A 25,456-nucleotide genomic window follows, 5' to 3' on the forward strand; every position below is an offset into this window, starting at 1 on the left:
CTGCCGCAGCAGTGTTGCAGATGGGATGCCCAGATGGCCTCATGCGGCGACACACACACACACACACACACACACACACACACTCTCCCTGATATGTCGGCGCTAAACCTGCGAGGCCCGGCCGACGTCAGCACGGAACAGCATCGAAAGGTGGCACCTCGGCATGGCAGTGCCTGCCTGGGCATTGTGCAAATTGTGCGATCTCGAGGGAGAACGGGTGTTAATGGCTTTGGCAGCAAGGGCATAATGACGTGGGTGTGTGATGTATATACTGCTAGGTCTGCTGCGCAAAATCCCATCACCATCCAACCACGCGCGTAATACTGTAAATATGTCCCAAAAGATACATTTCGTCCGGACCTGACCTTGATACATGTAGGACGGATACATTTTTAGAAAAAAAGAAGAAAAAGAAACGATTGACCGATTGTTTATACATAATACAGTATAGGCCTATTGTATCACTGAATAGCATTTTGATATTGTCTCTGAAAACTTGTACTCTTCAGGAAATCCTTCCTGTGTTCCAATAAATGAAATGTAGTTATTATTTCGTTATTTAGCTCTTGTTAATACTTTTAATAAATGGTTCAATATTTATAGAAACCACACACACTTAACAACTTCACTAATATATTATATATATATATCTACACACAGTATATGAAATCTGTGACAAGGTAATTAATCTGCCCGACAGCAACGATAGCCTATACAAAATGAATTCCGACTCCAACTGGAAAGTGACTACATTTTCCAATTTCCTTTCTTCCCTCCATCTCCTCCTCCTCTCTTCCTGGTCTGTGTGTATAATGAGGCAGGCTTTTACATTCCTCGCCAGATGCAATTAGAGCCTGTAAAAGCCCTTTTAGATACTCACTGATGGTGACTCATGCGTAGGTCTGTACCCTGCGTGTGTGCGTGCGTGTCAGGGTTATGTCTTTCTCACTCTGCGCAGACCGTTGGCTTAGGTTATTTTCTTTTTCATCCCCTAACTCATCATCTCATTTCACCCCAGTGTGTGGTTACTCCACAATGTATAGAAATACTCTTTCTTGTTAGTAAATGTAAATGCTCCGGTATTCAAACTTTACAAAAAGTAAAAGTGCATGGTCATCAAATAGTACAGTAATAGTTCAAAAAAAAGTACAGTATAGGGCTGGAGTGGTTCATGTATATTTTGTACTTATTTTGTTACAATAATCACTAGTTACAAAGTAACTGCAGGTATGCAGTATAGTAGCCTCTAACTAAAGCTGTCAAATAATTGTAGTGGTGGAGTAAAAGTACATTTGCCTCTGAGATGTAGTGGAGTACGTAGAAAGAAAACTCTTGAAAATGGGAAATATACTCAATTAAAGTAAGAAAAAATCACACACGTGTGAACTGAGTGGTGCAATCTCCCCCCCCCCCCCCTCTCTCTCTCTCTCTCTCTCTCTCTCATTAGAGACACAGCACTACCCCTCTCTCTGTTTCTGGCGCCCCCTACTGGTATAAATAAGTAACATACTCGTGCTCATAGACACACACACACAGGTACACAGGTACATGGACATTGCTGGTTGTAGGAGTGGTTGCACCACTCAAAAAAAGAAAAACTAATCACACCTGTGTGAAGTCTTATACATAGGCCTACATCAGCATCCATTCATTGTCAATGGGAAAGAAATTGCCGATTTGCTCGTCCACATTATGAAGTAAATTCTCCATTCATTGTCAATCTGAATGTAATGTTTGTGTAAGACGCCCCTCAAAAATACAATCACCATCATCACCATGTACTTTCCAGTCTCACCACTGCTCTCTCCATAAGTAAAAGAAAGGGTGGGGAAAAAACAGCTGTATGCCTGAGTTTTAACTACTGGGGCCCGTGTTGTGTGTCTGTTTAGATCCTACAAAACATCTGCAATCAGCTCCCGAACCTTGAACCCAAGAGAGTCATGACACATACGTACACTGTGCCAGACATGACTCAGTGTGTGTGTGTGGATCACAGGGTTTCCACATCTGTCCCAGCAGCTGTGTGTGTGTGTGTGTGTGTGTTTGTGAAGGAGGGGGGGGGGGGGCAGGGTGCACTGGACTGTGTGTGTGTGTGTGTGTGTGTGTGTGTGTGTGTGTGTGTGTGTGTGTGTGTGTGTGTGTGTGTGTGTGTGTGTGTGCGCGCGCAACACACTGATTTTGAGGACGCCTGGAGCGAAAGGCAGAGAGCACAGAGTGACCTGAGGCTGACACCGACATGTCTATTACTGTGACACCTGCAGTAGCAGCTCGGTACATCAGACAGATGTGCATCCGTCTACAAGGAAGTCTCACTCGCAGAGTCGCAGGGGCCGTATGCCGGCTGCTCGGCCTGCTTAGAATACGAAGCGGAGCAAGCGCCTGCACTTCATGCGATTTTTGCTTTGCCGGAAATTAGGGACGCACCGATATGGAAATGATTGGCCTGCATGATACCAATGCCAGTATATGTTTTCTTTTGGTTTTTGTTGTTTTTATTTCCCCCTTTTGTGCCAGGGAAATCTATACAAGAAATAAATGTACAGAATCTATAGCAGGTAGGCTGCAGATAACCAACACACCAAGATAGCCAATGCAAAATGCATGCTTATCCATCCATCCATCTTCAACCGCTTATCCATAGTCGGGTCACGGGGGCAACAGCTCCACCCGAGAGCTCCAGACTTCCCTCTCCAGAGCAACATTAGTGGGGGGGATCTGGGGGATCCCCAAGGGGCCAGCTATGCACTCCAATGTTGAAGCGCTGGTCCCTAGTGGCCAAGTTTGGGACTGCAGGCGGATGAAATTCATGCACGAGCACAAGAAAGCGCGCCGCTGGTTTGCTTCGTGACGCGCACAGGGCAGTTTGTGTTTACATTCTGTTTTCTGGAGGATAAAGCAGCCTTTTTGTTAACCACGACTCGAGTGCTCGCATCATGTACCACATCTAAAAAAATAACTGATTTATTATATTACAGATAAGAAGCCCACCGTAAACCGGAGTTTGGTTTGGTTTACCAGCTAGTGCTAAAACTGACACGTTGCTGTGTTGTGGGAGCTCGTGTTTTTCGTGTTTCTCGTGTATATTCCTGCATCGAGTGATCTTGGTACATAGAAGTTGATCTATTGAAGATTCTGACCTTCAAAGTACATAATTTTTGTTTTGATTATATTGCTGTATTGTTGTAGTGTTCTTTCTGCTTTGGCAATGTTGTTTTCTCATGCCGATAAAGCCCTTTGAATTGAATTGAATTGTGTGACATACCTGACTTCCATACATTTATACTGTAATGAGGACACAAATTCTGATCTTCTGAGCTTATTTTCCCCCGTTTTTGTAGGCCTCAAGATCAGCTAGAATTCTACATTATATAGTCACCAATGTACACCGTTTTTAAATGCACAATACCTTTTTTTCTTTTTCTTCTACATAATAGGTAGTTAAACAACTAGTCAACTAGTAAAAATCACTAGAAGTGAAAGCCCTAGTGTGCAGTACTGTAACTTTATGTATTTGAAAATAAATGCTTATTTCTTAAGAATTCTTACAGATCCATTTATGGTCACTATAGGAAGGGGTTAGGCTAAATAAACTACCCTGTTTGGTGGTGGGTGGGCTGAAAAGTTTGAGAACCACTCCTGTAGGGTAGGTAATTAAAGAAAAGTAATGTATAGCCTATTTTCTGATGGGAATGATATTTTCCTGGGATCACTACATGGTGTTTTTTTTTAAACTACCGTAATTTTATAATTTTCCCACATTGAGTTTGTTGATTGTGTTGCATCTTTACACAACTGGTGAGGTACTGAGTTTAAAAAACAGAAGATGTTCAAAGATTGTGGTTTTAATTTAGTCTGTAATTTATGAATTCATACACAGTAAATGTCTTATAGTGTTAATCTAATTCAAGTCAGTGTACAATGGAACCAAATGCACCCATCATGTCATGTGTACAGTACACTAGCTGTAACATTAAACATTGCCCAGATGGAACTGTTTTTATTATATTGATACATTTTAGGGGTAAAATAGACCACCTAGTTGCTAAGTCTTTACTAACATTTCGATATAAATCCCTAGATAATGTCAGAATTCTCAAGTTTCTGGTTCAGCGCCTGTGCGCTATGTAAACAGACGAAAATCTATGTATTGTTGTTTCTTTTTTGTCTTTGCTCGTACTCGACACGGAGCGCGTTCATGAATGGATTCAGGCTTCAGGCGCGTTCACATGGCGTTCACGGCCGAGGTGCACTCTGGGTGCACTTCCCCATTTGGACACCAAATTTTGGTGTCCAAATGCGGAAGTGCACCCAGAGTGCACCTCGGTGAAATGCTGAATCAGCGAAAAGACGGTACTTCCGGCAGCCTTCCGGGTGCTTCAAAACGCCACTGAGCAACTTCCACTGACATGAATAGCAGAGGGGGCGGAGCTTCGCGTTAGTTTAGTCTCTATCCTTTTAATACTCTATGGGGATCCCGAGACGTTCCAAGGCCAGTGAGTCGATGTGTTTCCTCCAACTGCGCCTTGGTCTGCCCCGGGGTCTCCTCCCATGGGACGTGCCTCGAGGACCTCCCTAGGGAGGCATCTTAACCAGATGCCCGAACCACCTAAGCTGGCTCCTTTCCAGGCGAAGAATCAGCACAGCGGATAAAATATCAGCTACTGCCATTGGTTAATGTCAGTTTTATTTACCGATACTGATATGGACAGATAACTGCAAATATCGTCCGATAGGCCTACCGATATGTGGCCAATAGATTGGTGCATCCCTACCGAAAATAGCCAATCTACAAGCTCACAGTGCTCCATGAGCTTGTAGATTGGCTATTTTCGACATTACACACAAGCCTCCTTCCTTTTATTTATTTTTTTGGGGGGGGGGTTGGTGCATTTCGCACATATACATTTCTCCAGCGACACTTGGCAGTGGCTGCCACAGTGACGTGATTGACATGAACGCTCGTGGTCACACCACAGATGGCAGACAGAAACGGGAGATGATATGCGAGGGAGAGGCAACAGCAGGCCTACATGTCTTCCTTTTTAAGCTACGCTGTAAGCTGTCGCACTATAGACGTGACACCGTGGCTGCGTTGCACCAGCCAGCCAGAGAGAGAGAGAGAAATAAACTAGAAAGAAAGAACTGAAGTGGGTGTAAAGCCTAATTTTACGTTTTTTCTGTTTCAGGCGAGGGACCCAGCCATGCGGTGCAGCATAAATTAGCTAGAAGAGTAAAGGACTATTCATATGCCAGTTTTAGGTGATAAGGTGACCAACGAAACGGTGGTTATAACAGAGAGATGTGTTTGGGTGAGCGGTAAGTGGCTTATCACCGCGGCATGACGTCATGTTGTAGTTTTCCAAACCATGTATGAATAAGCCTTAAGTATAAGAGAATGACAGAGATGACGGGAGTCATTCAAACCGAGGAGCAGCCGTATTGTGCTCTGCAGTGATGTTACACAGCTCAAATCTGATGGATAGTGGATAGCCACTTAATTCAAAACTCAAACACAAACACTCAAAACTGGCCATTCATTATCAATGGCATTTTAATGTTTGTGTTGGGACAAACGATCAAAGCTGGCCATTCATTATCAATGGCATTCAGTGTTTGTGTTAGGACAATGTTTGTGTTTACACACACCCTGAAATATTGACATAGGAGGGGCTAGTTCAGTCTCTGTGAAAGAAGATGAAAAGAGGGAGGGAGGTTGCAAAATCCAGACAGACATCTGCAGGAGCGTAGCGACGTTGTTGCTGATACGTCATTAGCCAGCGTCACTGACAATGCTTTTCTCACTGTTGAAAAAAATAGTTCCACTGTCTGATTCAGTACTAGTACAAAAACAATCTGCCGGCTGTGCGGGGTGAGTTTAGTGAATACGGCGATGTCGAATGAGGTCGACAGCAGCAGTAGCGCATTGATACAAACTGTCAAACTGGTGTTTTTTGTCCTAACCCTTCTCTCAGTTTTGGCATGTCCCGCCTACCTTGGAGAGAGGAGACTCTCCAGACTGAGTATAGCGAATTATGTGACAAAACAAATTCACGGAACGCAGCGAATCAGGCTGGAAACCAGCCTATAGGAGGCATGCAGGCACCATCCAGAAATCTCCCTGGCTTTGGAAAGCAGAGAGATGGAAACGGAGGTGTGATCCAACATGCAGAGCGGGTACGGCGATGTCCTCCCAGCCCAGCTTCACGCTGATGACGTACGTGGGCTTGGCCGGCTCCTCTCGGTGCACTGAGCAGTACCAGTGGAGTCAGTACTGCAATATAGAAATACTCTGATATACGAGTAAAAGGCCGGAAGTTACATTTCACCCTTTCCAAACTATTGGCATCGCAATGCACTTAACTTAGTAGAAATTCCCATTCCCATTTCACAACTTTTCAAATAGATTTATTTTATACTTTTCAGTATAAAATGTATAAAAAACAACCATGCTGTTTTCGTGCTCAGACCCAGCCAGCCAGCCACCCACCCAGCCACACGCACACACATACAGTAGCTCCGTAAGGGAGTGGTTGCACCGCTCAAAAATCGTGAGGTTGTATATTGGGTTGGCTATTTCAAATGGCCAAAATGTATGTAGGGCTGAAGTGATTTCAATAATAATTAAAATCTACAAAGTAACTAGTGACTAAAGTTGTCAAATAATTGTAGTGGAGTGAAAGTACAATATTTGCCTCTGAGATGTAGCGGAGTAGAAGTAAAAGTATTGAAAATTGGAAATACCCCAGGAAAGTCAAAATACTTCAAATTTGTATACCTAAGTACAGCACTTGAGTAAATGTACGTAGACACCACTGCGCCTGCCCAATGTTTGTGTGTGCGTGCGTGTGCATGTATGTGCGTGTCTGTGTGTGTGTGCGCGACACGCTGTTTCACTCTCACTTGCGAGCTACCCAGCATCCACCTCAAAGCGCCAGGTGGCCAAAGCCCTGCGCAAACCCACGCAGCTGCTCTCGTGCACCCACGCAGCACACACACAGTGAGCACAGACACATGCACGTGCGCACGCAGGCATGTGCAACACAGCCAGCATACCGTACACATCTAACAACCCCACAGACTTTGATGTCACCAACGACACAAAATGTGTACTTTGCTAACACACACGCACATACACACAGTCACACACCCACACAAATATGCGCGCACACGCACACACACACAGACACGCACAGACATGCACGCACAAACATTTAATGTGTACATGGAGATATCATAATTCACCACTTTGTCGACTAGGCTTATCTTCTCACATGCTTTACACAGGCAGCGCTGTATTAGAGTGAATTAATGCATTCATCTCATGAATATGCATAAGAAAGACAGCGATGTGCAACATCTCAAAAACACTGTCTCTCTGTCAGTCTGTCCTCATATCACTCTCGCTTTCTCGCTCTCTCTCTCCCCTCACACACACACACACACACACAGACACACACCCACACACACACAAAGGGTCAGTACACACCCACGCATTAAATGCACATCCTACAGCACAGCATACAGCATGTAAGGCCATATCTCCCCGGGCCTTCCCCCCCCCCTCCCCCCCTGGTATTATTATGTTTTTTTTCTTCAGGGAATGCTAATTCGGTCTCTGAACGGCGTCGGGGTGGCTGCTTATTGCAGCTCCTTCCATTAGAGTGTAGCCTGCATCGATGGCCCCCTCCTATAGCCTTTGTTTCAACCCCTAAGGCGCCATTCATACTATTTTAGATACTATTAGAGCCGAATAAAAGTCGGACCGCCTCTGTAGAGCCTACAATGTGACGTCATTTGAGGTTCGGGGGGGGGGGGGGGGGGGCGCCAAATATATATTAATTTGGGGGTCCTTGGCACGAAACTACAGTACTGATTTAAGGTTAATGAATTGGATGGTTAAAATATTGTCTTTCGTCTTTATTGGCGTTTTACTTAAACAATATTACACGAGAGGGTGTGGTTTAACGTGATTATTGCCACTTCAGTGATGCTTGCGGAACAAACTAAGAAAATAATAAATAAAAATTACTGACAGATGTAGTCACTACGACCACAAACTAGCTAGCCTAGCCACCGAGTTTGCTATAGCGCTCTGGGAAAACAGAGCAGCTGAATTCTTTGTTTTGATTAGGCGGTGAATGGTGCTGGTTTGATCCACGGCTAGAAGGCCGTTTCAACCAATCAGATTGCTTCCTGTGGTATAATGTTCATTCTGTGCTTGGATTGTCTCCCCTCTCGTCCCAGTGACCACCATATTCAACCCAGCACCGGCCATTCCAGACCTGGACCCAGATTTCTACAGAACCTCTGATGTGTTCTGCTGCAATGAGTCTGAGGTGATGAATCACACACGTACACGCACACACACAAGCATGCACGCACGCACACACACACCACCCAGCAAATAGACAACAAGAATACGTATCCATTGAAATCGGAGAGAAAAGGTGAGCTTTAAGTAGAGATTTAACAATCTCAATGGATTGAGCAGCTATAATGTGCGCACGCATGTGTGTGCGCGTGTGCACACACACACACACACACACACACACACCGCCAGTGTTTCCCAAACATAGGGTCACGGCCCATTTTGGGTCATTGACAAAAAAACTAATATGGGTCGCAACTCGCAAGTAAATATCCCAGTGTTTAATAACCGTATCTCTATAACGTACATTTTTCAGGAAACTGCTAGGATTTAGAAGGCATTTGTAGAATTGGCATCAGGTCTTAAGCAGTCTTTTCTTTGTTGCTAAATAGATGTGTTGATGTGTAGATGTACAGAATGAGTGAAACAGCCTACACATCACCTCTGTGTGTGCATGTAGTGTAGTCCATCTAGTTCAGACCACCATGAGGTGTGAAACACTTCTTCAAGGTCTCTCTCTTTCTCCCCACACACACACACACACACACACACACACACACACACACCTTCCATGGCCTCTGGCCTCAAGTCGTATACATACATACATACATGTGAACCCTCTGGCATGACTAACAGAAGAGCCTTTACGGTAAAGGCTCATGGCGTCATGGAACCTTGCACCCACGACTGTCAAGACACGATGACAGATGACTGAGTGACGGGGAGGGCAGGGATAGATGGGAAACGTAGTGAAAACAAAAACAGTGCAGATGTGCTGGGGCGGCTGAGTCACCCTCCCCCTCCCCCTCGGAGGTAAAGTGAAGGTGAGTTTGCCCGGGAGCCTCTTTTTGATGTGGTGAAATGACTCGAGGTGGATAGCCAGGTGTGTGTGTGTGTGTGTGTGTGTGTGTGTGTGTGTGTGTGTGTGCGTGTGTGTGTGTGTGTGTGTGTGTGTGTGTGTGTGTGTGTGACTGTGTGCATGTGTGTGTGCGTACATGCGTGCGCGCATTTGTGGGGTGTTGGGGGAGCATGAAAGCAAGAGTTGATGAAAGTGACCCTTCTTGTAACCACTTTCAACATGGTGTCCCTATATTTTAACCTATATTGTAACCACTGTCAACATGGTGTCCCTATATTTTAACCTATATTGTAACCACTTTCAACATGGTGTCCCTATATTTTAACCTATATTGTAACCACTGTCAACATGGTGTCCCTATATTTTAACCTATATTGTAACCACTTTCAACATGGTGTCCCTATATTTTAACCTATATTGTCCCTATATTTCGCATGTCATTATGGCCAAAATAATCTTCCTTTTTATGTTGGAGAAATGTTGCTAATTTCTTTCTTTCACACATTTCAAAATGTATCAACACATTCTTTTTCTAAATTGTTAGCTGATCTACGAGCTATATCGCCTATTTTTGAATAGCCAAAGTAGGCCTATACTGTAATTAAAGTGGATAAGATTGTTATTATTATACACAGGCAGTATGCACACCTGTGTGTGTCTGTACACACATGCACGCATGCCCACACACACACAAAGACACACAAGTACACTAACAAGTCTGTCACACTGTATTATGGCATGCGAGATAGACGGTGCTCACTCATTGGGTGATTATTAACGCACACAAACACACAGGCAAGCAGGGATGATTCAACCCTCACTCGTACTGTCGAGAGAGAGACAAAGAGAGACAGAGAGAGACAGAGAGAGCGAGTGCGCGAGTGAGAGGTTGATCCCCTAGCTGTCTTGAAGCTGATGACTAAAAAGAGACAGTTCTCTCTTTCTCGTTCGGCGTCTGTCTGACCACAACAGGGTGGCATCCATCGGGGCTCTGAAAGCTCTGATCTACTGTGCGGTTTATTTTTCAACTGTCACGACTCACAGGCCATTGTTCCCTTTTGACAAATTGCGCTGGCAGCGGGGATCGGATCCTCCCCGAACCCTATTCAATGCAAGTGTCAGCCATTCCCTGACCTCCCAATGCGGGGTCGGCTGGCACTCTTTTAGAATCCTGTGCGTGTGTGTGTGTGTGCGTGCGCGCGTGCATGCGTGCATGCATGAGTGTGCGTGCGTGCGTGCGTGCGTGCGTGCGTGCGTGCGTGCGTGCGTGCGTGTGTGTGTGTGTGTTCATGTGTGTGTGTGTGTGTTCATGTGTGTGCGTGTGTGTGGTCTGCCATGCTGCAGGCGGCTTATGGAAGACAAAGTGTGAACTATCTTTGATCTACGGCCCACATATAGCACGTTTGAAGTGTTTTTATAACCAACAAAAGTATCTTTGGCGTTCACCTGAGGACCTCACACACCTAGAGAAGCATTCACACTCCCTGCGGCCCACAACGCTTACATGGTTTAGTTTAGTTTTGTTGTGTCAAATTGAGGTGAATCGTTTGTTATGAGTCAAAAACTGTAAAGTCCACTTCATCTGAAAACATTTGAACATTTCTTTTTCTAAACAATCTTCTGCTATAATGGCATGCTCTAAATTAGGCATGGATGGATGTGTTAATGTAGTTAATGGGGAAATGTAAACATCATACTACTATACACATTGCTACTACTCTGGTCTCCGTTAGTTTAGTTTTTTTCCCAAGATTAACAAAATTTAAAAGCATACAATCCAGACTTCCAGAGAACCAATACTTTAACTTGTAATGTTTGTGATTACGTGTATATATATTTTTTTTATTATTTAGTCATGATGCCATGTTTTGGAAACAAAACTAAAAAAAGCCAATAGAATAATTGACTATAATACACTTCCTCCATGTGTGAGTACTTGGATGCCATTAGTCACCCCTGTAATACTCGGCTGACCAGACACATAATGAGTTAAAACCTGTTGAATCAGCAAAATCCTCACGCTAATTTATAACACTGGGAGAGAAATATCCTCAGTCGCTTTGAAACTATTGTTAAATAGGAACGTACTGTAGCTGGAGGTCATTGGACAACAATGACTGACACGTAGGCCATAGACGGGCGTCGGAGAGATCTAACAGGCCTCTGTACTGTCTGTGTGACAGGGGAATAAAAGGCCACTGCTTTGATGTCCTACCTGTACAATACATGTCACACGTGGTCAGAGGCGTTGTAGTTTAATCTCGTGGAAAGCCCCTGATACCAATACCTTATTTTAACCCATCAAAGACCTCAGGCGGATTCTGCTAAATGTCTTCTAAATCCTAACAGGTTTCTGGGAAAACTGCTATATAGGGCTGTGAATCTTCGGGTGTCCCACGATTCGATTCGATTCCGATTCTTGGGGTCACGATTCGATTCAAAATTGAGCATTTTCTTTCCCAGATTGTCTATTCGAAATGATTCTCGATTCAATACTACAATGAATGTAGTATTGATCAGCTGTGCTGATCTGAAGTGACTAGTACTGACTACAGTAACTTGAAAATGACTGAAGGCATGATACTTGTAGATCTGCTGAAATCGTGTCGAATTGTAGATCGTTGTGAAAATGTGTCGCAAATCTTTGAATACCGGTATGTTCTTTCAGAGCGAACGTTTTTAACTCAAATCTTTGCTTCTTGGCGGGCCCTGGAACAACATATTTTCAGATGGGGGGGGGGGGGGGGTCGGCTGCGAATTACATAATATATTTGTGGGGGTCCTTTGACGTGAAAACGTTTGAGAACCACTGACATAGAAACCGTTTTTCCAGAAAACTGTCAGGATTTAGAAGACGTGTTGTAAGAATCGGGGTTTGAATGTGTTTGCTTTGACTTTGCGTCCATGCAGGCAGAGCTGCTCACAGGGCTCCAGGTGTCCAGCGTGGAGGGCGGCCGTGAGGCGGGCCGAGAGCTGCTGAGGCGAGGCTGCGGCTCTGTGATCGTCACCCTGGGTCACCAGGGCTGCGTGGTGCTCAAGGCACGGGAGGCCGCCGCGCATCACATCCCCACCACACCGGTCACACCGCTGGACACCACGGTATGTGTGTGTGTGTGTCTGTGTCATAGAGTTATAGACGGATAGAGACGTCACCGGATTTCTCCTCTCATCCACTAATTGAGTTCCTCACCCAGCGCACCCAGTTCCTCTTCCGGGTTGGAACAGAGTGCATTCTGGGATTGGCATTGTTGGGCCATACGTGAACGCGCTGGGCCGTTCATACAGTGCGTTCACGTATGGAGCATAGAGCCATGCATAGTGCCGCTCGAAGCTGCAATACCACTTTCGGCCACCATGTCCATGTCGCTTCAATGTTTCCTCTCGGTGTGTGTGTGGCTTAGACATAGAGACACACACGGCCACGCTACTCAACAGTGCCACTTTAGGTTACCCAGTGGTATTGCAGCTGTCCGTACTCGAGCGGACATACATGGAGACATACAGTACATACATAGGGACATACATACATAGGGACACACGTAGCTGTGCATTAGAGCGGTTAGGCACCGCTAAAAAAAAAGGTCAAGGCATCCGTTCGGAAAATGTACAGTAAGAAGGTTATACTTTTATTATTAATAATATTAGTGTCTTTCTCCTTTCATCCTTCATTTCTGTCTGGAGACCTGTGTGGTGTTTTCGATAAAATTATTTAAAGAAATCTTTCATAGGGCTGTTCGTATACACACACTTATTTAAACAGTTTAACATGCATCAAAGGTGACAATAACATTGTCACTGTTATCTTGTGACAAATAATGAAATGTATTTTTTTCTCAATTGTGAGGCCACTAAGAATTAAGTTCTCTAAGTTTTCCTATACGTTTGTAATGCAGTGATGATGAATGGTAACTGATACAACTTCCATATCATATGCAAGACCCTCGGATTCAGAAGCGCTTACAGTATGTGCACAGACAAAGCTTTGTTGTGACACATACTGTATACCGTCTCTGTACCTACTCACTCTCAGCCTATTTAGTTGTCAACATCTCAACTGGAAAGGTTTAAGATGAAGCCATTGTTTTAGTATGTCTGTGCGGTGACCACTGGGCCTTTTCTTTTCTTTTTACCAGCTGCGTGACGTCACGGGATTCTCAGCGAGGTGCTTGCATTTCCTGCCTTAGTGGTTTGTGGGTCCGTTGGTCTCACATCATCAATATTACAATCTGTTGTCATTAGGCAGAAGTGATAATTGCGTCTTCGCACACGTGTATCTGCAAAACGTGTCCGTTCAAGTTCAATTAATTTGCTTAAGCATTCAATTGTACTTCCCTCTGTGTATGATATCATAGCTATACTGTAGACAGTAGCCGTTAATCACAGAGCATAGTTTATAGTCTGACACACCGCGACAAACAAGCAGAGGTTAAAAGCCTCCGAGTCTCGGCTCTTAGCAGTAAACCCGTTGCGTAGCTATCATAAACCCCACGTCCAGCCTTGTGAAGTTTAAAAAAAGATGCGATTGGAGTGAAACGACCGCGTTAGCATGAGACAGTTAGTCTGAAAGAGGAACCATGTGGTGTGGTGGGTGTTGTGTGTGTACATTAGTCGTTTTTTTCCCTCTTTTTTAAGTGTTTTAAACCCCCAACCCTCACGTCTCTGTCTCCTGTTGGCCTCTGGGAGAAGTTGTTGCACCAACACCACCCTCCCCGTCCCATGACTCACCTCTCAGGCCTGCACCAGTCAGCAGAAAGCTGTACAGCCGTTATGCGGTCGCGCCTGCTGCATGTTCACCTCCCCATCCCCCCCGTCCGATCCCCTAACACGCACGGCGTCGCACGCGAACACACACATGCACACACACGTACGCACACACTCTCTACCCCTCCTGTTCTTTGATGGCCCCATAAATTCTGGAGTGTTTAACTCTTCTGGACACCCTAATCCTTCTTCCAGTAAACCTTTTTTTTCTCTCTCTCTCTCTCTCTCGCTCGCTCTCTCTCTCTTCTTCTTAAATGCAGATTGTTATCAGGGCGGTGATTCTTGTGTTTTTTCTTTTCTTCTTTCTGCTCATAACCAGATGCCTCGCAGGCAGTTGCTGATTTGCTAGCTTTTTCAGTGCGTGTACTTCAGTAGTGCATTTAGACAACCGTTTGGCCTCAAGCTTGTCAGTGACAGGTTTCACTTGCTGTGATGCTGTTGTGATGATGATGATGACGTGGTTCTGTGTGGGCCACTTTGGCTAGTTTTGGGACTGCAAATGGAGGCAGGGGTATCAACACAGTGAGTCACCTGCGGTTTCTCTCTTGTCCCACTGACTCTCCGTCCCACGCAGTTGGATGATGATGGCACGACACCCCGCTGAGGCGACCTAGTCTGACGTCATTTGGATACGTTTCGGTTATTTGTACCCACTCGTCAGATTACTAGGATGACTTTGTCTATTATGTGTACTTTTTCCCACTTTAGTCGTTTTTGCCAATTCCCAATTCCCCTTTGCAGTGTAGTCTCTTGTCACCGTTGAGCCCTACTGGTTGTTTTCGTAGGGATGGTGTTGTCTATAGTGTTGTGCTGCCAAATGATCTGAGATCTCCTCAGCTATGCCGATACATCTGGTGAGCCAATCTATTGTATTGCAGCACCAATGCAATGTCTTTAGTGATGATCCTTCATCTTGGGCCGGTGACAGGATTGGTTTCCAAAGCAGTAGGCGACGGCGTAGGTTTGTTAGCCCTGTTCTATTAGCAACTACCCTGAATTTAGACGTTAGCAAGCGTATTGTTAGGCGAAGATCTATTGTTGGTGCATCTGTCCCAGATAGATGCACGGCAGAGGATTGGACCCCATCGTTTTCGTGGTGGTGGGCAAGGAATCCCCCCCCCCCTCCCCCTCACCCCGTGCCACCCGGACGGCCCCCAGTGGTCACCAGGAGGACTTTGAACAGTTCAAAAACAACGTTATATGGATGTTAGTAGCGATATACACCCGGTGATTATGGCTGGTCTTCACACCATCAAAGACATGCATGCAGGCCTTCATCCTCAACATTCCTGATTGTTGCAGATTAAACCCATGACCTCTCATTCCCCAGCACACAGTTGCGGGCTGAGTCAGTGTCGGCCTGCAAAACGCTGGCTTAATAACAAAGTAAATGTGCTGATCTACTGTGGGCTGATCTACCCGCTACCCCCCGCCCCCCCTTCCCTCTGTCTGTTTGTTTCCCCTTTCTCCTAAATTGAGTGCAGGCATAATTCCTTGCCCAGATCAGAGCAGAAGCTGTTTACGTGTGGCCAGTTGGACGCGGCTACGGCACACACTCATGGGCACATGCATGCACGTGCACACACACACACACGCATGCACACTGTGCCTTGAGCCCTGTTGGGACTTGGGTGGCCCAGGTTTCCACTGCTCCGGGAGGTCGACTGTGTGTGGATGTGTATTATTTGCGTGCGTGCGTGCGTGTGTGTGTTTATGCGTGCGTGCGCGCGTGTGTTGGGAGGGGGGGGGGGGGGGGGCTACATCTGTACGGTGGGTCTGTCTGGATGGACAAATCATTCCCAGCCTTCCGTCTTTATGCGTGGAGACAGATAAGAGGACTGCTCGCACGCCGTCTTCCAGGAAAAACCAACGGTATAGGGGAATACCCCCAAAGAGCATTCCTCACCTCTGCAGACCTGAGGTCAACGTGTGACGTCACAGACCCCCCCCCCCCCCATCCCCTTCCACTGACACCTAATTGGTCACACATGCAACATCAGCCCATGTTTAGGGTGCATGTGTTTGGTCGGTGTACTAACAGTCCGACAGGCATTAGTCCCGACACTCTGCCCCTAAGCCTAACCTCACAGGAAGTCACGGGTGAGCTTTTAACCTGCCACCTGTTAGTTTTAACCTGCCACGCATGCCGGGAGCCACGGGGGAGGAGTTTTAACCCAGCCACGGGTTAGTTGTAACCGGCCACGCATGTCGGGAGCGACGGTGGAAAAATAAGTCAATTCCAGACCAGTGTCGATTTAAATCTGATGAGTGTAACAATGGACTCGCTGGCGCTGCTGTGCACTTAGTTGGCCAGTGCGTCGAGCCACGGTGCGTTCATCAGTGCCTCGTGTGCCTCGGGAGAGCGAGCGACAGAAGCTGAAACGGAGCACGATTGATGGATCAAAGATGTGTTCAGTGTGTATGTAAATGCCTGATTTATACTCGGTTGCGCACCAAAAATAGCTTGCAGATCGGCTATTCTCGGCACGCCAACACCAGCGCACATCTAACACAAGTCACCCGTCGGCGCCCCGGCCCTAAATCGTTTCAATTAACCATGCTTTTGATCATCCTCCCAACTGTTATTTCAGAGCAGAGCTCCCCTGCTGCGCTGCCAGTCTTTCCGGATGTGCGTGCGTGCGTGCGCGTGTGCGCGCCATGCATACTGTATTGAGTCATCGCTGTGCCTTGCTCTCCCCCAGGGTGTCTTTCATTGACAAAGAAAAGGCCCAAGGCCTCCGAGGTTAACCGCTGCTCCGTCTGTCACAGCAGTGTGGGTGCACCATCACAAGACTATAGGCCCCATGGGTGGAGAACAGAGATATATCTGGAGCAACATACAAAGACACGATGTCAGGCCCAGATGAGAGTTTATTGGAGGATCATGTACTGTAATAAAAGACAGTGTCCCATCTCTCAGAGAAGGTGTTGTCGGTATGGTGGACTGACTTCGGTTCAGCTTTGCTCAGCCGTCCACAAAGAGCACGCTTCCAGTTTGTCCGTTTCTCTAATCAATTGCGCGATTTCCATTAGAAAGGAAGATGAATCATGCCCTCCTATAGACTCAGATGAGTTTAGTATAGGATGACGCCTACTGGCACGTAAAGAAATATATATGTGCACGCACGCACACATACATACACGACACGTATGTAAGCTATACACAAGTGAAGGAGAAACTTCAGAAACGCTGAGCTCCTTTGCGGGAACACGGAAGAGCGCGGGCGTCGTATAGAAATGGCACACGGAGGAGGTCAAGAAGGGGCGCCACCATGGTCGGAGCTGTGAGGCGACCGGGGCGCGACGAGCGTCACAGCTCATCCGCGGCGAGCACTTCTGTCGTTTGATTGACAGGCCTCCACATCTGACCTTCACCAAACCGTGTCGAGGGCGACCACAGCCGAGCCGAGCGGGAGGGGGGGGGGGGGCAGCGCTTGTCAGCTTCATTGAGCTTCATTCGCTGTAGTTTCCGATATACCGTCACGTTTTGCCAGTGTCTTGTTTGCAGCGTTGGGGCGATGACTATATACCCCCAGTGCCACGACCCCGGAGCTTTAGAAGGCTCTTGCGTTGTTTGGTATAGTTCAAGACAGCGCCTTTTATGAATGCAGAGTAGTGTCCTCTCCAAGGGCATAGAATCATTATTTGAAATGAAGAAATCAACTCCGACTCGCGGCATTAGGTTGACGGCGGCACTGTCAGTGATTTTACTGATTTAGTGGTAAACGTCTTTTTTGTCCCATTTTGACCTGAGATCAGATTCTAAAAATGTCTTCTACATCCTGACAGTTTTCTGAAAAAGCTGTTTCTGTCAGTCGATTTTTCAAAAATAGCAGACCTACAAGCTCGTAGCGCGCCACTCGGTGGCGCGCTTTGAGCTTGTAGATCTACGATTTTCCAATAGCTAAAGCATAACATGATGCTAACACCAAAAGGGGTTCCCGCCCAAAATGGATTAAACAATAAGCTTGTCAACCACAGTCCTCAATTGAAGAGCATGGAGACCAGACTACTAAAAAGTAACATAAAGTAACGTTTTATTCTCTATTTAAAAAGAAAAAGTTAATGACTGCAGCTTTGATGGGTTGTGTGGCCACTGGTTTCTGTGTGGGAGAAAGAATATATCCTACAGCAGTGGTTCTCAAACTGGCGTCCAGGGACCCTCAGGGGTCCTTTGCGGGGTTCCAGGGGGTCCCCCAGCTAAATGTTATTTTATATTATTATAATTGAGCTCGAGCTTGTACATCTGCTACAATCTTCTCTTCTGGGGATCCCTAGCTGGCACTAAACAGTTTCAGGTGTGGATTTGCGCCAAACACCTATTTTGCGAGTCCTTGACGTGCAAGCCAAGACAAATCTGCCAGTGCAAAAAAAAAAAAAAACAATCGCCTTTCTTCTGGCCATGCCAGGCTAGTCCTTGACATGGAAAAGGTCTGAGAACCACTGACTGTCCTATAGTATAGTCCCCCGCGCTGTCTGTCAAAGTCCTGGTCCGTTTTTAACCACGGGACCGGGCCAAAGCCAGCCCAGAATGCGGCTGCATCACCACCGCCGCCACCGCCACGAACAGTGTTTCCAAACGCTCGCTGTATAACAGGCCCAACCCAACTACCAGACAGGAGACATAAACACGCCACGTGTTTAAACATGGAAATCCACCGGGGCCGTGAGAGATGTTTCAGCTCTGACCTCACTCTTTCCAACCTCCTAACCTAACCCTGTCTCTGCGTTACGCCCACGGTCACTCCATCACCCTAGTGCAGTGGTTCTTAACCAGTGGTCCGGGGACCACCGGTGGTCCTTGAGGGGGGGTTTGTAATTCTGCAACAGTTTGCAGAATTACAGCACATTTACAAAGTCAATACACACAACTGTTAGCTGTGGACGACACACTGATAAAGCATTACACTTGTTTACAACAGGGTCCACCCTTTTCAATTCATCTGAAACATTTAGAGACGTACAAATATACACTTCTATATAAAAGATCACACCCCTGTGAAGTGAGGGGCGCTAATATATTACAGTCTAACTCATGAACTATCGTGAGCTACGTCAAAAGTTATTTAACAGATGTAAAAAATAATATAGATCTGATGTGGTTAAGTGATACGGAGCGACTGAGATGGATTTTCGAACAAAAGATATTTGCATTAGCAGAATATATAGCGAAAGCTTGGGACATACGGACAAAGAAAACTTATATTTGATGTATTTTATTTTATTGCTTATTTCTGTTTTTGTTTTTGATCAAATACTTGGTGAAACTTCTGTGTGGGAAGTGAACGTGATATTGTTTATTTATGTTGTTGGTGTCTTATAATCCTGTAAGGGATGGGTCTTAACGACAAGACACGAAAATAAAAATTCATTCATTCATTCTCATGTTGATTAGGTGATGTAATGGAGATGTAAAACAAACAGTGCCAACACAAACATTAAAGATTTTACGGGAGCCAGTTTCGAATTGCAGCCGTCCGTAGGTGCCCTTTGAGAGCGGTTTTAAAGGAGTCAAGGGATTCACATGTTGGTAGGGCGTTCCACATTTTGGTGGCATAGGAGCGAAATTAATGTAGTCCGTCGTTTGTGCCGAATCTGGGTTGCACATGGTTTGTTGAACTCCCTCTGGTGTTGTTGGTGTGGACGTCGTTGACATTAAGGAAGTATTTAGACGGGTACATGGGTATCTTGGTGGTGTAGCGTATCTTATGGACCAAACCCATTGCAAGAAGCTGTACTCTGTCGTCAACCCTAAGCCATTCCAGCCTGTCAAAATGGGCAGGGGTGAGGTGGGTTCGGGGAGTGAGGCCAAGTAGTAGCCTGACCCGTTTGTTTTGGGAAGTCTGGAGCCTTGTTTTAAGGGCCTTTGATGCTGTGCATGCATTGCATAGTCTATGACTCCTGTTAGGGTCTTCAAGGTGTTTTTGTTGACCAGTGAGGAGAGTTGGTAACCATGTAACCTTGTAGATCTTAACTCTTGAGAGTGTAAATATTACGCTCTCAGTAAAACATTCTGCATGAGTTTATTTACAAGAAGTCTAGTAGTCTACACAATTAGAGAATGTAGAAGAATTGTTCTTCCCACAGCAATTTCCATTTCCACCATTTCCGCAATTTCCGCAATTACGATTTCCTCAATTTCCATTTCCGCATTTCCGCAATTTCCATTTCCGCAATTTCCGAAAATTACAATTTCCGCAATTTCCGCAATTTCCATTTCCATTTCCAACTATTAATGGCAGCTGGGTTTCATCATTCAAATAAAATAGAATTCTGTCCGTTTAGCTATAAAATTATGTCAGGGAATAGGGATACACAGTATATGTCTTTCATTTGCATTGCATCTCCCCCCCCTTTATTTTCGTTCGAGTAATAGTACAACTCTAATAGTATTACTTATAATAATGTAATTAAAGATAACTTCATTCAGATTTATTTATTTTTATTTCATTTTCCAGATTTTTTTTTTCTTCTTTTTTTTAGATTTTCATTGGTGGGCCAGTCATAATGGTCCCGCGGGCCTGATGTGGCCCGCGGGCCTCATGAGGTTGAGTATCACTGACCTACAGTATGACCTCCCGATCCTGTAACATAGTAGGGCTGCAGCTGACCATTATTGTCGGAGCGATGGACATTATTGAGGGACGCTAGCCCCTCCTGTATACAGCTTTTGTCCCCACATTGACAATGAAAGGAGAAATTAGGTCAAATGTCCGCCAAATATGACGTGAATTTGTGACAACAGGCATTCTGATTGGCCAGTATGAGATGATGCATGATGATGTACGATGATAAGAGCGCCCCTCACTTCACACGGGTGTGATTATTATTATTTTTAATATAAATGTTGGTTATAAAAAACTAGGTTGATAGTCTGATTAAGCCCTATTATATACTACTTTATTTAATATACTAAAATAACAACATAGCAGATATACAAGCTGCGAGCTTGTATATCTGCTATTTTCATTATTTCAAAAGAAATCCTGAATGGAAAAAAGGTGAAATGTAAATAATATAAATATATTTTTTTAATGTATACACGTAGTCGATTAGTTCAATTGACTGTTGCACACTTACTTTTCAACCACCTCTTCATTGGTAATCACTAATGCCCATGGAAGATATCATGTCTCTCTCAACTCTGCGTCTCAGACTCAGAGGTTACCACCGATGACATCATCATCCGTGGTCATTTCAATCAGCAATGCCTTCTATTCCGTTTCAACATGGTAAACTTTCCGGGATGAGAAATGGCTGTTAGTTTCCATTAGCTTGGAATCCCCACTGATGATGATGTCATTGGAGGAAGGCATGCTTGCTTTCTGAACTGTTCACAGCAGCCTACCTCTGAGACACGAGAGAGCAAGTACAGTACTACTGTAGACTGAAATGCTCATCTTAGAACGGACAAAGGGCTCCTTTGACCCATTGAGGCCGGAGACCAGATTCCACCGGATTCTTAAATCCTAACAGTTTTGTGGAAAACCTATGTTTCTATATGTCAGTGGTTCTCAAACTATTTCATGTGAAGGACCCCAAAAATGATATGTATTTGGCCGCCGACCCCCATCTGAAAATATGAGAAAGAATTGCTGTGAAAAAAAAAAGTTTGCAATAACAGAGGGGGGAGGGGAGTGAGATCAGATCAGTTCAGAGGTGTTCATAGCAGCAGAGTTGAGCGTCAGCAGCAGACTCTATTTTCTACAGAGCAGAAGTGGTGAGTAATGGGACCGGGCCTGTGAGAACCAGTGGCGTGGGCCATTTGTGGTTAAACATGAGCGTGTCGCCACATTCCTTCTATGCCTTTTCCCATCAGTGATCCCCCCCTCCCCTCCCCTCCCTGCCCCGCCCCCCCCCCCCACCCCCACAAGCCCCCCAGGGCGAGGAGGATGGCACATTCCATCTTAACTAGCAATAGATGAAGGGGGGGAAGAATATGCTGATTTATCCCCTAGCTCGGTATACTGATAGGCAAACCCCAGAGTCACTGGAAAGCTGCTGGCTGATTCACAAAGCTGGCATGTGCTGTCCAGCTGACTTTGAACAGCGCTTAGGTTTTTTTGTTTTTTTTTTTAAGGAAAAAAAAATTGTGTGGTTTGGAAGTTATTTCAGACATAAACAAAGCAATGTTCAAGTTTCATCAGCTATTCAAATAGGTATAGCCATGGCATCTTTTTATATGCATTCAAACAAGACACACACACACACACACACTTTTTCTTTTTTCTGCATTTCAGACACATTCATTCAGAAGTCATACACAGTAGTTTCTCAAAGTAAAATGTCTGACAAAATACTTCCAATGATTGACCTGATGGCCACTAATTGGTAATGGAATTGATAATGATAATGTCCACAGTAACAGTCAGAAACCACTGAGACTAGCTGAGACCTCAGGGATAGTGTTATGTATATATACTGGTACTGTATCTAGAGATTCTATCTAGACCAAGACAACTGACTGCTGTCATAGCACCCCCTACTGTTGACAGCAGCTGCTCATTGAATTACAGCCCGTCTCTCCCTCTTATTTCATAACATCACTGACGCTGAGGACACCTACTGGTCGACAGGCAGTACTGCCTGAAGCCCATAAGCTCAATATCTCCCATACGTGGCCACGTTTACCGACCCCTCTTGGATGAGGATGAGTGGTAGTCGTTTTCCACGTCAGGAAACCCTGTGTTCAAATCCTGGGTATAGCCAGGACATGGTAGCCATGGTGATGGATCGCACCACAGTGGCAAGAGTAGGCTACATTTCAATTTCTATTTCTTTTCTACATGACCGAGAGGCGGACGTGTCGTCGGCTATCCGGCCTTCATCAAGGCACTGTGTCCGGTCCATTACCTTTGTTTTCCATGATGTTATTTTGAATGGACATGGCACCGGTCCAGAACAGAAGTCAGAGTGTGGTGGTCACAAGAAAAGTCGACTCTAAATCCAAGCCATGACTGATCCTGCAGTTGTCTCCCTCCCTGCCCAGTTAACCCATTCTGACCTGAGATCAGATTCTTCGATTCTTCGGTTCTTTTTAATTAAGTAAAAGTATCAATACTGCAATGGAGAAATACAAGTAAAAGTCCTGATTCTCCTGAATGCAAAAAAATTCTTGAATAAAATAATGTACAATAGTATTTGGTGTCTAGTATTGTGCAGAATGTCCCATTTGTGTTCAAATGTATAAAAACCTTTTGAAGTAGCCGATCTACATGCTGGCCGAAATGTATATAGGGCTGAAGTGGTTAATGTTAAATAAAAAAAATCGATAAAGTAACTACCGGTAGTAAGTACAAAGTACAATATTCTTCTCTGAGATGTAGTGGAGTAGAAATAAAAGTACTGGAAATACGGTACTCAAGTAAAAAGAAATACGTTCCCGGATGTTTTTTGCCAGCCCCCCGCATTGCACTTTAGTTCTTCTTATGACTTATTGCCCTTAACAAGCACTTCTCATGGCAGCCCGTCATGAGTGGTGAGTGACCTTGTACCCACTCTCACTAGAGGAGAAAGTGACGCGGTTCCTCCTCCGTGTCACTCAGTGGAACGTTTTACGCAACATCATTTTTCCCGCACAGGCAGGCACGTGCACACACAGACATCAAAGGGGGCATGAGCCCCTGCTGCCCTTTTACCTGTCTGTAAAAAACAAAACCTGCCCTCTCCAGTCCATGAATACAGCATTTCACTATGGTGAATGAAATGAAACTGCCCCTTTTCCATGACAAGCAGTCAAGCAGAGAATTGCCTCTTTCCGAACTCTTCTGAACCGAACGTTTTGTGTTGACTCTGTATAGAAGAAATCCATGTCGTACGCCGCATCTTCAGTAGCTAAAGAGTGCGGGGGTCGCGCCCTGAAAATACCTGATCTACAAGCCAAAAGGGGGGGGGGGGTTCTGCCTTTGACAGCATCAAGCGAAGCCAGACAGGAAAGAGGGAGAGAGTAGGGGAGAGACATGCAGCAAAGGTCGTCATGAACGGGACTCGAACACCCAACGCACCGTTAGGCCAAAGCCTATTATGTGGCACGCACTAAGCCAGCGGGCGCCCCCAAAAGTGCCCTTTAAGGGAATTTCAGCCCCTTGCCCCTCTTAACATCCTCTGCACGTCCCTGACCACAGGGTTGTCATAATGTCTGTTTCTTCTCAGGGAGCCGGGGACAGCTTTATTGGAGCGTTGGCGTTCTACATGGCCCGTTATCCCACAATGCAGCTGGAGGAGATGGCCAGGAGAGCCAATCGGGTGGCAGGATTCAGCGTCCAGAAAGCCGGCACTCAGACCTCGTTTTACAACAAGACGGAGCTGCCAAAAGATCTGTTCTAAATAACCACAGGAACGGATAACGGAGATATACTGAGAAAAAAAGCACAGGACCTGGAAAAACTGGCAAAAATGTCATAACATTCAACATTGTCTTCTGATTCTAAACACACCCTACTGTTGCACAACCCTTCTCTTCGTCTTATTTCATGGCTCATCATTGTTCCTATTATTATAGGCGACAATGTACAGTACGAGCTCATAATGAATCACGATGCAACACGTGCACATGTAGATGGGTTATTTCTGCTACTGGTGTCAAACTGTCACTGAAGTATAAAATCGGCATTCATTTATAATATGAAAACACATACACAACATAAAATATGGAGATATAAGGCCTGTGCCCGACAGTAACAATAATACAATATGCTATTTTGCTGGATAAACGCCTAGGAAAAACAAAACAAAAGATTTGAATATCAAAATTGGATGGATGGGGTGTAATGGATGAGATGGTTCTCTAGTATCATTCTCTCTGATGTGTCACTCAGAGATACAATGGTACTTTAATACCAGTTGGTAGCTGTAGTTAAATAAAACGTGATGAGTGTGCCTTCCTTCATACGTGAACTTTCACCACGGTTTAACCACGGTGAGCGTACAAGCATGGCCACGGCAAACCTGGTGAGCCCCTTATCCTGTAAGTCACTGGTTCTCAAGGTGGGGTCCGGAGACCGCCAGGGGGTCATTGAGGCTTTTTCAGGGGACCCCCAGGCAGCTAAATGATTCATAGTTAGGAGTCAAATGGATCCCTTATGGATCTGTAACTCTGAGATCAACAGACAAGACCCATAAGGGACCTGTAAAGGGTCCATTAGGTTCCACATAAACCCTGAGGATAACGTAAACTGGGATGCTAGATATACAAATCATACAAATCATATCAATTGAGGGTTTTGTGGATGCATTTTAAACTGCATTTCACTGGAGGTAAAAAGGTAAGAGAGAGCACTGCTGTTAAGTAAACAGTTCCAATAGAACATACTGTACTGTAGATTGAGGTTGGTCAAAGATAATAAATAACCGCAGGAACCTTAAACAACAATCCCAACCCACTGTTGAACCCCTCATAATAGTGTCAGAATGGAAGGAAACTGCAGCAGCCATGTTCCAACGATGTGAAAAGCCAGCCCAGATTTGTG

General features: G+C 45.2%; 1 protein-coding gene across 1 annotated transcript in view; it reads left to right on the forward strand.

The window, feature by feature from the left end:
* rbks (ribokinase) overlaps positions 1-24,828 on the forward strand; it is a 40,444-nt gene extending 15,616 nt beyond the window's left edge. The window contains exons 7-9 of the mRNA XM_080784919.1: positions 8,245-8,336; positions 12,138-12,326; positions 24,141-24,828. Coding sequence (XP_080641045.1) covers positions 8,245-8,336; positions 12,138-12,326; positions 24,141-24,314 — 455 coding nt within the window. The 3' untranslated portion in view covers positions 24,315-24,828. The remainder of the gene's footprint in view (positions 1-8,244; positions 8,337-12,137; positions 12,327-24,140) is intronic.
* Positions 24,829-25,456: the final 628 nt, after the last annotated feature.

The sequence above is a fragment of the Protomyctophum bolini genome (assembly GCF_963924005.1).
Source record: "Protomyctophum bolini genome assembly, chromosome: 15".
In the NCBI taxonomy this organism is placed as follows: domain Eukaryota; kingdom Metazoa; phylum Chordata; class Actinopteri; order Myctophiformes; family Myctophidae; genus Protomyctophum; species Protomyctophum bolini.